This window comes from Haliotis asinina, chromosome 9, assembly GCF_037392515.1.
Source record: "Haliotis asinina isolate JCU_RB_2024 chromosome 9, JCU_Hal_asi_v2, whole genome shotgun sequence".
Lineage (NCBI taxonomy): Eukaryota > Metazoa > Mollusca > Gastropoda > Lepetellida > Haliotidae > Haliotis > Haliotis asinina.
Window position 1 is genome coordinate 51,718,536 of NC_090288.1, and position 15,776 is coordinate 51,734,311.

Below are 15,776 nucleotides of genomic sequence, written 5' to 3' on the forward strand. Positions count from 1 at the left end.
ACATGTTTCTTCAGTGCTAGTGACCCACTGTGTTTCTGCTGTATGGCTTGCATTCGGCCAAGTTTCATCAAGTTAAACAGGATCAAACCCATCTTATAATAATTATTTCTCATTTGAAAATAAATCTGATCTTTTGCAAAAAGTATGTCTTCCCCGCTAACTTTGGTGTACCGAAATCCAAACTTATGAAGCGATTTCCACAGTTGGTACTTAACTATTGAGAGGGAATGTTGAGCTTCCCTTTCTTTTTGCAATATGCGTAATGATAAGTGTCCATTCTTCATATATAAACTTTGGATTGTGTTCTGGACAAGTTGTTTTTGAAACAAATCAAGTTTTTTCAATTTTTTTGGATTTTGATATGCCCCCTGCTGTTCATGTTTGAACATGGAGTTTATTGTTGTTTAAATAATGTCTTCAATTGCTACCCTGTAACCCCAACAGCACAAGATGTATGCTTAAGAAATTTATCAACTGCATAAAATGGTCTGCCCCATTGAGTTTCAGACTTTAAGAAGTTGTAGACTTTGTAAATTCAAGCCTTAACATCAGCAGTAAACTTCATTGTGTGAGATGAATCAATTGCTCAGTCAGTAGGATAAACTGTCACATGACAAGTTTGCCCATCCCTCTCACTTACCTGGCTGTTACCTGAGCTGTTGCTACACCTATGTCACAAATCTTGCAGTATCGAATGAAAATAATGATGGTTTGTTCAACAACTGTTGTATTTTGTCACAAAAAATATGACAAAATTCTGCAGTTGGTTGTTTTTCCTATTTACTCTGGCATTACTTGGAGTCATTTATTATTATTTGTTTTTGAGTTTGAGTAGAGTGCAATTCATTGGGGAGATTTTGACTCAAATGGACTGTATGAAATAAGGCCCATCCTACTGCCTGCACATTGTACATTGAACTGAACCCGTGTCTTGGGTGTGACGAGTGACTGCTTGAACCACTAGGCTACCCCACTTCCTGGAGTCTTCAATAAATATTGAATCATAATTCTACAGTGAGTTTTCTAAGAATTGAACACGTTTTCAGTTCCTGACAACTTCTAACATATGTTTCAAACACTAAAACAGTCGTTCAAAAATCGGTTGTGTTCAGTTATGAACAAATGTGATCGATTACTTGGTCGTTTGGTCACTGCAACCAATCTTCAATTATTTTAATTAATCAGAAAACCACTAATAACTATGCCCCTTAATTTCAAGACCAAATACTTTGTAATGGTTGTTTTTAAAAAATGAGATATTACCATAGTTACATACCTGCCTCCATCGTCACTGGAGCAGGGCACAACTTGCATGGCTCGCCAGGAGCACTTGCCCTGATGGCTCTCTATAGCGGTCACTTTCACCTTGTCCCACCTCCTAGGACGGTAGTTGTTGACACACACCTTGGGGGTGAAATACACCTCCCCATCAATATACCCATGATCCTCCATCGCGGCTGAAACATCTCCAACAAATGTCCATTGACGTAACGGCTCAACATTGACTGCCCATACCTTGTCCTCAACATCTGATACTTTTATTGTTTCCAGATCAGCTGTGACCCAATCGCCTTTCCAGGGTTTGAAATTCTCCACACAGCTGTCTATTTCAAACTCTAATTCACCATTAATCGTCCCGGTTTCATCCCCTAGTTGTGTTATTTTACCAACACAAGCTGATTTGGGTTCCGTTTCAGTTTCTTCCTCTTCATCCTCCCATGATTTGGAAACAACTGTTATTTCTTCAGCATACCAGCCTCCATTTTCATACTGTTGCTTAGCAACAACAGAAACAGCATCACCAATCCCTGGCTTATGTGAGCCCTGTGAATCGTCTAAAGCAAAATAGATTTCTCCATCAACAAGGCCATGTTCACCAAACACATGCGTCACTTTGCCATCAAAACGTCTGGTTTCAAAAGCCTCAATCTCTTGCTCCTCGATAATGAATGAGGCGTCAGGCCATTTTGATTGTACTTCATCTGCTCTGGTTTCTGTGTCATCCTCAGTGTCTTCTTGATTGAAGAAGTAGTTATAGATATTTCCCAGAGCAGAAAACATTGTGATTTATACCAACATTGATCCTGAAAATAGATAGGATATTATTTTACATTTACTTCCTCCAGGTAAAAAGCCAACATTATATATCATTGTGATTGAACTGTACTTTACAAGGAATTGGGAAAGGCAGGCGCCATGGGGCCTCTCAGCACATTAGAATTAAAAATGACTCGTTAAATTTTAAAGTTTACTATTGATACAAGGGAAGTTGCCCATTCTATCTTCAGAAAATGGCTATTAATCCTGAAAATGACCCATTGTCAAAGTTCTCTTTCCAAATCCCTGACTTACAATCCAAAAAAATAACCTTTTTTGAGGAATTCAACATTTTCTGCTTAAGACAAGAGATCACATATCTGAAACGGAGACCATATAGTGACAACAGCCCCAAGTCTCTCGACAAACACAAATGCTGATTGTGACACTGTCAAGACATCATAAACCACATACCCAGAGATGCAAACCCTGAATCAAATGAAAGAAGAGTGATGCCTTGCTAGAAGCAATTCCCGAGCCCTGTTGGGGGGTGAGTGTGAAAGGAGGCCCAGGCCCCTTTTGACGGTGGGGGTCTGGGAAGGAGCCTCCCCTATGAAAATTCTTATATTAGCCTGGACATAAGCAATTTCTGGGCATACTTTACCAGATAATACTTCACTCAAATGAACATACTTCAGTGGTTATTTACGAAACTTCTTTCAATCAGTCTAACTTCATAAACATATTTGTATTTTCTAAAAAGTCAGAGTTTTTTATAGACAAATTGGAGAGTGGATTTTGTATTTGCAAACTCATCCAAAATTGTGGTTGGCATCTCTGTATACTTATGACTTTGTGTATATCATGTCTTTTGTTTGTTGTTCAGAGCCACACTCAGAAATAACCCTGCTATGTGAAGGCTGGCTGTAAACAAGTCACTCAGACAATCCAGCAATTGACACTGTGAGCACTGATCTACACAACTGAGACATGACAACATGCATCAACCATGTCATATGACCATGGATTGCTGACGACTAATTCTAATCTGAGGCAGTTGTTTGGGGCAAATTGGCCTATTGAAAGAGACACCGACATGGAAGATGCTCTTGAAACTGTTGGGGCATAAGGTATCAGAAAATGTCATCACAGAATGATCTCTTTTCATAACACAATGACTGCCTTCGTCATCTAGGAATAACGCATCAAGAAAGAGGAAACATAATTGAACCAAACTTTCCACATTATTCCAAAAGGCATTAAAAAATGGTTCTAGTTGTTATCATTCACTAAGGGGCCAAACCAAGGTCTGGCTGGCACTGTTGTTATCATTCACTAAGGGGCCAAACCAAAGTCTGGCTGGCACTGTTGTTATCATTCACTAAGGGGCCAAACCAAGGTCTGGCTGGCACTGTTGTTATCATTCACTAAGAGGCCAAACCAAGGTCTGGCTGGCACTGTTGTTATCATTCACTAAGGGGCCAAACCAAGGTCTGGCTGGCACTGTTGTTATCATTCACTAAGGGGCCAAACCAAGGTCTGGCTGGCACTGTTGTTATTATTCACTAAGGGGCCAAACCAAGGTCTGGCTGGCACTGTTGTTATCATTCACTAAGGGGCCAAACCAAGGTCTGGCTGGCACTGTTGTTATCATTCACTAAGGGGCCAAACCAAGGTCTGGCTGGCACTGTTGTTATCATTCACTAAGGGGCCAAACCAAGGTCTGGCTGGCACTGTTGTTATCATTCACTAAGGGGCCAAACCAAGGTCTGGCTGGCACTGTTGTTATCATTCACTAAGGGGCCAAACCAAGGTCTGGCTGGCACTGTGTCTGAGATGCATACCCTTCTTAACAGTGTGCCATGGTATCTCAGTTATCCATACTGCATTAATATAGATCAGTACATATACAAATACAGGCATATGGCAATACTCACATATACAGGTGTAAATATGACATTACAGGTGCAGTTAGATTGAATGTGAAGTTAAAGGGGCACTGATGCGCAGCAATTTCTGTGGACTGGTTGTTCCTTTTGTTATTGTGTTTTTCCCCTGAGCGCCCGGATGATATCCCAGAATTACTGACTGGTTCGTGACCTCTGCTGCGCAGCCCATATGAGCAATTGAGAGTTAAATTATAGACAAATCAACTAAGATGAAGTCATTTTCACTTCATTACAAATGCATTATGAAAACAAACGAAACACGTTGAAGATTAATCATCTGCCAGTGGTAGAAATGGTAAAAAACTCTTAGGACAGAAAAATGACGAAGCCAATGTGCGTCTTTATATTTTGTCTCATAACCCTAATTAGTTTTTTGTCATATTTGTATGATTTTTAAAATTAAGAAAAGAGCACACTGTCTACTTATACTTATAGTAAATTTCGAACATGACTAACAATTAAACACTGTATAGACTGTCAATGTGGATCCTATTTCACACACATACGCAGTCTGGTGTGTGTTTTATGTCACATAGATTCTGCTGAATGCTACAACAAATAAACTAAAACAAAATGCAAATAATGAATTTAAAACAGACTAATGTTATAGCAACAATGTAAGGCTACTACCTTGTTCGGGAATGTATCCATCAATATCCACATAAAAGAACGATATTCCATTCATCTGTAGCTCGTAAATAATCCTGCTCTATGTCGTGTGTCTTACAACAGTCTAATTTGCGGAAAAGTGACTCATCGTTTCAGGTCTTTCACATTGGTGAAAACCTGATAAACCTCTCATTGGCCACCCAAGATAGCACACCTGGCAACTAATTGTATGATGTCCACCATTCTAAGTAATTTAGTTAACCAATAATGAGCAATCAACCAATCAATGCAATGGAGGTTAATTCTTTGAAGGGAGGATGTTGTTTTAACACTCGCACTTATGACAGGGTGTAGTCAGTATAGATTAGTACTAGAGTTGTGACGATTAATCGATATGCAAGTTATCGCGATTCAAGAGTTGCACGATACGATATCTTGATACGATTGTCTTGTATCGATTCAACACGATACTTACATACATAGCAGTCTACAAAAACAATGTCTCCCCTTCTATTTAGATTTTTGTGGAAAATATTGCCATCGACATGCTCCAACTGAGATAATTTTCACAAATTTATTTTGTTATCTGTGCAAAAAAGCCAGTTGTGCCAATGTTGATCCCTGCTGTTCCATTTTTGGGGAAAACACTACTTTACTGACACATGCTAAACATTTTTAATAAAATGTCTTTCATGATGACGTGTTTTATTTTTCTTGGGAGAAGAATACCTTCCCTGAAATGATAACATAACAGCACATTATTTCCAGCACTTATATTTTTCTGTATCCAAGGACAAACTATCGTGATACGTATCGTATCGTATTTATCGGACTACCCGTATCATGATACGTATCGTATCATGGCATGGACATATCGTCACAACTCTAATTAGTACATCTACACACACTGACAAATCCGCTGTAGAAGACAAAAGTAATTAATGAATCAATGTGTTATCGGTTAATCCTTTGATCAATGTTTGTTTTTGTAACAGGTGATAAACCCTTACATGCACATATTATATAACATGTAATACATTTGCCACATCAGACCTTAATTAATAATGTTGAGTATTTTCACCATACATGAGAAAATTTAACGCCAAATGGGAACCTTTGTCGAGTAATCTGAGTGGTGTCACCACTAATTAAACCTGTTATAAATTCATTAACTGACCATCAAGTGAATGATGACAAATAACACATGTAGGTTTATACCATCAAACGTGAGTTACAGCAAGGAAAATGTAATCTCTGTATCGCATGCAGCCTGAAAACACTTACGGGCCGAAACTGTTTTCAGGAACTTCGTTGCTACAAAAGGAATACATACACTATACCATCCAGGCATCAGAAAACAACTACATTGCTGGGATATTTTGTTACATTCAGACAAGGAATACCATGGATATATTTAAATATTGACATATGATGGACATGCGGCCTCCTGACTGTTTAGGGTGAAGAAATTCTGCTAATGTGGACAGGAGCCCAGTCCTTTTGTCCATCACGGTCGAGGGAGCGGGTGCTGACCAATTTGGAGCTTGGTTTCGTAATTAGACCATTGGCGAGAAACATTTTTGCTCCGCATCAGTGCCCCATTGAACCTATTTTCATCTGTACGAGTGTAAGCAAGTATGGTCTTATTCCACTCTTAGCAATATTCCTGCAATATATTAGGGGGAACACCAGAAATGGGCTTCACACAATGTACCCATGTGGGGAATCTTACTTCGACCTTCGGTGGGGCAAGCACCACCTGGCTAATCCACATCAGCTCATCATGCATGACATAAATTCGTGCCTGAGGAAGTTACATCTTACAATAATAGAAGTTCTATGATCGTATCCTATCCAACACCTACACAAGGTCATTAATGAAATGTGGTGAAAATCCCATTCAAAATTATCACTCTTCTACTAGTGGTATGAGTGATACGCAGACACGTGATTGGCCGCATGTATTACACCGGACCATTGCCAATTAATTTTATGACGCTTGCAGATAAAGCTACAGTGCAATGCATGAATTTTTACCCCCTGTGCTTTGGTTTAAGGTTTTGGAGGAAAATCATTTTGAGAATGCAAAAAAAGATACTATGCAAAATCACTATTTCTTACTCTGTTTCTCTGCTTCTCTGTTGTACAGTTTCTGCAGAAACCTCTTATCATATAGATGACAAGAATTTTTATGGATGATCAACTTCTTTATTGCAGGGTAGCGACGTTTCGGTATAGATTCTTATACCGTTTTCACACGCTTGAAAACGGTATAAGAATCTATACCGAAACGTCGCTACCCTGCAATAAAGAAGTTGATCATCCATAAAAATTCTTGTCATCTTTATCTCAGCAACTTCTAGAATGTCTCTCAAACACTCTTATCATATGCTGTATGTCAATGGTTTCAGTTTGCAAGCATGTTTATAAGTGACTCCATTAAGCAGTGAAGCTTTTTTCACGTTGATTAAATTATTGAAACGTTTCTGGTGCCACAATTCCTTATATTTCGTAGGTAAGATAACTTGTTGATAAAACAAAATAAATTAAAAAGCCAATAATCAGAGCGCACCTTGCACTGACCAGTTGTTACAACAGTCTCACATGAGAGTTGAAATTAAAGGGGAATTCCCGCCTTCCCAGACTTCCGCATTATTTACAACATCCGGATTGTTGTTACTATAAATAGAACATCGATTTCATCTGTTTTGGTAAAACAAATCATTCACGGATTAATTATGACATGCAAGATATTTTTATTTATTCAGTTACTACCTGATGAAAGAAAATTTATATTGAAGTATGTGACTAAAACGTAATATAATAATATGCGTCACTTCCGGTTGTCGAGATACTCTTTGTTGGGATTGATGAAAACATTGCAATACTTGAACAATCTTCCGAAAAGGTTTGTTCCTGTGCCACTTCTTTGCGCTATATTTCAGTCGAGGACTTTCTTAAAGCTATAGTCTATCAGTTCGACGTGAGGTTTGTTTGATAATGTTCCAATTTTGATTTTTAGAGAAGATATTTTAATGTCAACGACAGTCATCTGTTTTTGTGAGTCATGAAGAATATATTGGTATGACACTCACTGTACAAATAGTTTGGAAGATAGAATATTTACCACGTTTCTCCCCATTCAAACAGTAAACAGTAGAAAAGATTAATTTACCGTCTCAAATGTTATTCCCAGTTGAATAAACAAACTAGTTTATCCTTTCTTCCCCTTTTTTCTGACGGATCTTAAGATTATCAGAGATAATGAATGAGATACGTTTATCATTGGCCCATTATCTAGAATAGGTATTGTTGACTCGCTTTAGGATGTGAAGTCAAGAACAAACAGGTGATTTTCAGTGCCATTTTGTAGTATAAACAGATGTTAAATAAGATTTATATCTCTTAAATCAAAGTGAAGTTTTTTCATCCTTTTCAGTGATACGTTAGAATTGTAAAGACTAACACAGGAACTAATTGTATTGATCATTTGTTCAGTTGGCCCTTTATTATGTTCAAAATGTAACCTTTTTAAAAGGAAGGACGCAATTTTTCCAATTTTTTTTCGGATGGATATACTCGCACCAAAGGTAAGCCAACCCTAACCTTTATTCACTAACCCTAAGGATCTAAAAGGGGGATGCACTCTAGCCAAAAGGAATTTGAGATCAGGGGAAATACCTTTTGGACGTATGTGTTTCCACTAGACTCTGTCAGTAGTTTTTCCCCTCAGTTTGATTTGTATGTTGGTCTTTGTTGGTTTGTACACTTCACACACTTAACAGCTATGTGAGAGGGAAGTGATATCCAGTAAAGTTCTTTCCAGCATTATGTAGTACAGTATCATGACACTTAGTAGCGTCTCACAGTATGAATTAAGAAAGCATTTCAAAAACAATACTCGTTGATCTGAAAATGTACAGCTATTTTGACTAGGGGTAGTGTCCATTTTGACATTTTTGTGTGGCCATTTTAATAAAGGTCAGTGTGGAAATTTTGATATTTCCTTAAAAGATTGTGTGTTGGTACTGCTACTGACTAGTGACCAGTTATTGTCGAGGCCATTTAATGCCACCCAATGTGATAGCTTGTTCATTATTAAGGCTGGTTTTACTTTAGGCTGATGTTTATATGGAAATGTAGACCCAGGAAGGCCCCAGGGTAGAACAGACCTTCAGCAACCCAAGTTTGCCATAAAAGGCAACTAACAGGATCGGGTGGTCAGACTCGTTGACTTGGTTGACACGTGTCATCGGTTCCCAATTGCGCAGATCGATGCTCATGTTATTGATCATTGGATTGTCTGGTCCAGACTCAATTATCTACCGACCGCCGCCATATGGCTGGAATATTGCTGAGTGCAGTGTAAAACTCAGCTCACTTACTATATGGAAATGTATGTGAGTGAACCTTTTCATCTAAAATGACATGAGTTTGGAAATATTAAAATTACAGTAGAGTCGCAAGCTTTTCAAATGTAACTTAGAAATCATTTCTTAACTGGTCAGTGGTCAGTGCAGAGTTATGCATGAGTGAGATTGTCCACTTGTCTTGTGGATAATGGTATCCTGAGGGCAAAATATGTAGTTGTTGATTGTTAGGCTTTTTGGAGAGGAATGTGGGACATCCTCTTATACTGTCAGTATTTTTAGATGTATACTTCAGTTCTGTTTCTACTACTGTTCCAGTAACCATATTAATTACACTTACAGCCATTTTTCACTTTGGTTTGACATCTTGTTTGTTCCAGACCAGTACACTGAATAGCTGCCTAGTGCATTTATATTTATGACATGATGACAACAAACTACAGGCAAAAGACCTTAAAATATATTATATAGAAAACTGGATGCGTTTTGATCTAATTTATCACAATAATTTTGCATCAAATGCTGATTCCATAATTCAACTTTCACATTTCTTTTTGGATCAAGGAGAAGACATAATCAGAATTAACTGCCAAACATCATTCATGTTTAACAAATCAAGTAAACTCAGAAGTCTTTCACTCATGTTCATCATATCTAGATGCCCTTTAAAGAGCTAGAATTGGTGTGATTTTTCTTTAACTTTTAGCATTGCATGTATTTCTTAACAACACCATACATCTTCTATTAAATCTTGTTGCTACGCTAAGCATGATTGCATTTCTACATAATTCAACCCATCAGAAACAGGAAGTAATTTTGGGAGTACAGTTTTCGATCACCAAAAAAAAGAAATGACGTTTGTTATTTTTACAATTATTGTGACCTGACTTATTCTGTTTTTTTTGTTAAGATCATGATTTATTGTGCTGGATTATTGTTGTGTGCAGTGTCAGTGCTAAAAATAGGGCTATGACACTAGGATGAAATGAGTGTTTAAGTTGTGTTGAATGCCTGTCTGCTAACTGCTGACATATACTGATATATGATAGTAGTTTTCTCTATACAAGTCAGCTTTGTTATGTTTATGGTAATATGCCTCAGTGGGGATTCTGTGCTGGACTAGCTCTAGCAGCATGCAGGTCATAAACTGTGATAAAGAGAGTCAGTTATCATGGTTACAGTTCAGGGGGCCATTGGTCAAGGCAACCATAGACCTACACCAGCCGCAATTCTGTGTCATTGTAAATGTATGTGAGTTGCAATCACCTTACCTTTAAGTTTACTTTGTACAATGGGACACTGGTTGATTTTGTATTATTTATTCTACATGATCAAACTCCTGGCTACATGGTTCTGTGGTCAATCCACAATTATTTTCAGGCCATCCCAGGGGTCCAAAATTCCATCGCCCAACCCTCAGGACAACTCAGTTTTTTCATTTCAGGCTACCAGATACTGGTATTTTACTTATCTGTGGGCTACCAGATAAGTTCCACTTATGGTTACAAACTGCAAATAAACTTGGATTTTGTTTCATATCTACACAAAGTGTAGCTATTAAATTTCTCATTGATAATAAAATAGAGTTATCTCCTTTGCTTTTCATCACTTTTTAATAAATAGTCCAGTAAATATTAACATCAAATACCATGCTGATTTATCCTTTCATAATTACATCATCATGATTATGTCATACAACCAGAGCAAGTGGAAAATTAGTCAGGATGATTCACTATCTTAAAGCCACTTGCCCTGTGGCAAGTGGCATTTAAAAAACAAACATTTTTAACCCCTGTACCATAGTATATCTGGAACATTGGACTGGGGCATTAAACAACAAAGACTTTCAATGTTTTTCAAAATTTTGTTTTTGAAGAGCTCTACCAATTTCATTATTTCATCGGATCTTTACAGATCCACGCCTAAGTATTCTCTTGCAACTAATGAAAGTATCATTCTTTTTCACTATCTATAATGATTGTATTTGTGTTCATTCACATGCTAACCTTCTGTGAAAGGTAGTTTGTCAGAAAAACATGTACTTTAACCTGGACGCCTCTAATACTGTTATAAAATTTTGAAATATTTAGCTTAAATTTAGCAATACAAAATGTCTTTTAGTTTTAGAAAGTGGTCAAGTGCAGCATATGCTACCCATCAAAAGTTCAGACTCACCTCGCGCTCCCAAGATATATTATGCATATGGTTACATTGAAGATGACTTTCTCTACTAACTTGGGGAACCAACTGCAAGCCTTATGCAGATGCATTGCACAAGGATCATGCATAAAATTGCTGAAAATCATGCATGTGAACAGTTTTCACAGTGTTTCACCATTTATTGAATGCTTCAGTGTAACATATTTGTTTCACAGTATGTTTCACCATTTATTGAATGCTTCAGTGTAACATATTTGTTTCACAGTATGTCAGTTCATGTGAAACAGTACCTTTAAACAGTATGGAATATTTCGCAAAGTCTTGTTCAGAACAGCTGTCTGAAATAAGTGGCTACATTTGCACTTAAGAGTGTGCGCGCACGCACACGCATGCACACACGCACAAATGAGTGATGAAATAATGTTCATATCCCATAGATATACGGACAATTGATGATGGTTAGACATTGCTAATGTGTATCTAAATAGGCATTTGTCTGCCCATAGCTGTGATAGCTGAGCATTAGCAGAGAGTTTATTTGTCAACTCAGGGTTCTTGGGCAAACAAAATAATATTGTGACCTTTTATACTGGATCTCAGGTTATCACTGTCCAGGAGGATTGAACGTCTTCTGGTATAACTCGTCGAGACGTTAGAAGTGACATAGTTGTAGTGTTTTACATGGAGTTCTGTTGATTGTTGACAGATACTTAGTTTCTGTATATAAATGTATATCATTCGATAGAAACAAACAGTTTAAACTGAAAAGAGGGCCCAGTGAGTTTGGAGATTCAGAAAGTGAGAAAATCTAGACCTACTTCATTTAGACTTTAGCACGGCAGAAAGGGCTAGACATATGGAAAAAAATGTGGTTCTATGAGTCTTATTGCTATGCTTTCATTATGTTATCAAGGACTGGTTGAACAGTATACTCTGATTATTCTGGTATTTTCAAGACTATGGTATGTCAATGTTACATTGTTAGATTTGATCTTCAGTGATCCATGCTTGTCATATGAGGCAACTAACTGGATTGGGTAGTGAGGTTTGCTGACTTGGTTGAAACGTCATCATATCACAGTCGTGTAGATCATTGTTCATGCTGTTGATCATTGGATTATCTGGTCCATACTTGATTATTTATTGTCGAGTGTGGCATTTAAGTAACAAACCAACATAATTTAGTCGGCTGTTTGAATGTAGTGCATGGTTAAGGTACTGAAAAACTCAAAATTTTAGCCTTCAAGCTGAAAAATATCTTGCCATTTCATACAAATAGATGTCAGGAATTAAGGTAATGGGTGTCTGGATAGGGTAGGGTAATAGGGGGTGGGGTACCCAGGTAGAAAATTTTTACCCAGCCCAGCCCTAGTAGCAAGTAGGTGATGCTGTCAAGTGGTCTGTGTCAAACAAGAAGTTAGTCGAACCATTTGTGGGGAGGTGAAAAGAGATGTTTGACTGCCTCGGTCATATCACCATAAACCCATAAATATCCTGATTCACATGCTTTAAAAATAGCAGTTGAATCATGTTATTATCATAAGCAGTGTTTATGGTTTGACTTGGGTTTGATCCCAAGTATTGGTACAATGAGCTAAGCCCCTGTCTGGGTCTTATGGCATAAAGTGGCATAAAACCTCACTAACTCACTCACTAACTCACTCACTCACTCACTCACTTGATGAATTAAAGCTCATAGCTTATACTATATATAGGTTATGTGGATAACAGATGCTGGATGCTGGGTAGACATTGAAGATTTACATCTACCCTAAGTGGTGAGTTTGTTCTCACATATATGTCTATTTGTCTCAGAGGCCCGCCTGCACATCCAGTTAAAATATGCATGGAAAATTTCCAATTATGCATTGAAAAATAATTTTTGCATACCAAATATGCATTTAAAATGTTAGATACACAAAACGTAAATAGCATATATGTACAGAACATATTTTGATAAATCGATTGCGTAATGAAAAAGACATCGGCCACTATCACGTAGTACTGTTAGTATAGGACTGGTGTTGTACTGCGAGTACAGGATGAGTGATCATGGTGATTCCCTTCATTCGAGGAGATCATTTCCATTGCATTAAGGGCACAGGTCAAGTGACTTGAAGAAAGTAACTTGTCCAGACTAATTTTCCATTTGCGGTGATTTTTATGTCATCATCATGATATTTGGTGTTAGTGTTTACTGGACTATTTATCGAAATGTGATAAACAGCCAAGAAAGATAACGCTACTTTATTACCAGAGTAAAATTTAATAACTACATTTTGAGCAGATATGATATGAAATCCAAGTTTATTTGCAGTTTGAAACTGTAAGCGGAAATTATCTACTAAGCAAGATAATATTACTGGTTTATGATTGCCCGAAATGAAAACTGACGTGTCCTAGGCATCAAGCGATGGGATACCCCTGAATACCCACATATAGTATTCCCAGAAATTATTGAGAATCATGTTGCGTCATGTAATTCATTACGTTTATTAACGTCTGGCGTTTTACTTACATAAACATGTTAAAACATCATCCTTTTACAGTCTCAGTCTTGTTTTAGTACTTTGTTAGACCTCCTCGCTCAGCCATGCATGCCTGAATACGCCTAGGCACACCACCCATTAAAGTTTGTAGGTAATCGTGTGATAGGGTATCTCAATATTGGACCACCTCGGCCTTCATATCTTCAATATTTCTCAGTCCCTTTTGGTTTATTCTGTCCTTCATGACTCCCCACACATTCTCAATTGGGTTTAGGTCTGGGCTGTAACTGGGCCAGTCTAAAACTTGAACATTTTCGCCCGACAACCACTGTTTTGTGTAGCGCGCAGTGTGTTTTGGGTCATTATCATGCTGGAAAATCCAATCATCTTCATACAATGTTTGTGCTGTCGGAAGAAGGTGACCATTTAGAATGTCAACGTATCTTTCTTTTGTCAAGTTTCCCGTGAAAACACACAATGGCGTCACTCCGCGAGCCGATATGCCACCCCACATGTGAAACCTTGGGCTATGTTTTGGTCGCTGGTAGATAGGTTTGACAGTATCTTTGGTCCAATTTTTCACACAATTAGGGAAAAGCCAAACAGAACTTTCATCCGAAAAGAAAACATTATCCCAATCTTGAATTTCATGAGCCCGACACCAGTTTAAACGTTTTTGCTTTTGTGCATCTTTCATCAACGGCGAGGGAATTCATCGTTTTTTCACCCAATTAAGTGTCTGTAATTCCTGCCTAACTGTTTCATTGCATACCTGAGGACTTCCTCTGCTAATCATTTCATTTCTGATGTTCTCAACACTTTTCAATTTGCCCCTACTCACAATCTGCCCAAGTCTTCGGCGATCCACAACACTGAATTTCCTAGGCCGTCCTGCCCCTGCTTTGTGCTCTATCCCGGTTCCTGTTTGAATATTCTTCAAAGTTCTGTATACTGTAGACAGAGGAATACCATGTCTACAAGCTAACACTTTAGCATCAGCCTCACCCCTTTCAAAATCATCTAGAATGAGCTTTCTTTTCTCTCTTGCTGTAAATTCTGCCATGTCAACACAGGAAGCCGTCTGCTCAGACAAGGGAGATAACTCTTGACGTAATGAGCTGCCTTCTAAGCCTTCAAGAGTTGTCTCCCTTATTTAGTATGCTTAGTGCATAGTGAAAGCCCTTTTTCCAATCTTAGCATCATTAGAAAAAAAACAAAGATTTTCTCAATAATTTCTGGGAACACTGTATTTGAAATCACTGGGTAACGGAAATTGAAATACTAACACAACATTCGTAATGCTCACACCAAAAAAATACTGTGGGTACAGTACCACATGAGCTAAATCTTATCTGGAGCTCTATCTGCACACCAGTTTTAGTTCAAGTAGGTATTTACTTTAAGATGATAATCTGTTGGTTTTGCTGAACTGAAAATGTCTGCCCTGCAGACATTGCAAGAGGCTGGTGGCTAATATTGAACACTGGTTTGTAAGACATAATTGCACAATGTTGCCGGTAGCTGTGACGCTGTAATACTGATCAATTCTGGACTCTCTCACACGCTCATGCTCCTGAGGTTGTGGAGAACATCTCATTTGTTGCATTAAGTGATGTTTTGGTAATTTTCTTGAAAGCATAAGTATCTGCACTGAAATGTTGCTCTATCCCATAGACAAGAAATTATTATCCATAAACAGGGCTCTATTTAGTGCTTTGTTACTTGCACTAGTGCAACCAAATATTACAAACTAGTGCAACCAAATATTACAAACTGGTGCAACCAAATATTACAAACTAGTGCAACCAAATATTACAAACTAGTGCAACCAAATATTACAATCTAGTGCAACCAAATATTACAATCTAGTGCAACCAAATATTACAAACTGCAACCTAGTTATTAGTCTAGCTTACAGCAGGTACTAGTCAGTTTTTGAGTTGGTTTTGAGTTCTGAATAAAACATCAACGTATTGCAAGAAAATGAGTGCAACTGGATTTTGACTGGTCCATCTAGGCTTTTATTTTAGTCTGCACCTTGTGCAAGTGGGTTAACAAACTCTTATTTGAGACCTGCATAAAGCTTTAGGTGAGTTAAAATGAGTAAGCGAGTATGGCTTTATGTTGCTTGTAGCAGTATTCCAGCAATATTACAGTGGGGG

The 15,776-nt window shown here is 37.8% G+C and overlaps 2 protein-coding genes across 2 annotated transcripts in view; one reads left to right on the forward strand and one right to left on the reverse strand.

Annotated features, from left to right (window-relative positions):
- Positions 1-7,258, reverse strand: part of LOC137297074 (RNA helicase Mov10l1-like) — a 38,938-nt gene extending 31,680 nt beyond the window's left edge. Inside the window, exons 1-2 of the mRNA XM_067829045.1 lie at positions 7,168-7,258; positions 1,277-2,084 (exon numbers count right to left, since the gene is read on the reverse strand). Of these exons, the coding sequence (XP_067685146.1) occupies positions 1,277-2,061 (785 nt within the window). The 5' untranslated portion in view covers positions 2,062-2,084; positions 7,168-7,258. The remainder of the gene's footprint in view (positions 1-1,276; positions 2,085-7,167) is intronic.
- A 185-nt stretch (positions 7,259-7,443) lies between these two features.
- Positions 7,444-15,776, forward strand: part of LOC137297084 (potential E3 ubiquitin-protein ligase ariadne-2-like) — a 29,659-nt gene continuing 21,326 nt past the window's right edge. The window contains exon 1 of the mRNA XM_067829066.1: positions 7,444-7,503. The gene's annotated coding sequence lies outside the window, so the exon portion shown is untranslated. The remainder of the gene's footprint in view (positions 7,504-15,776) is intronic.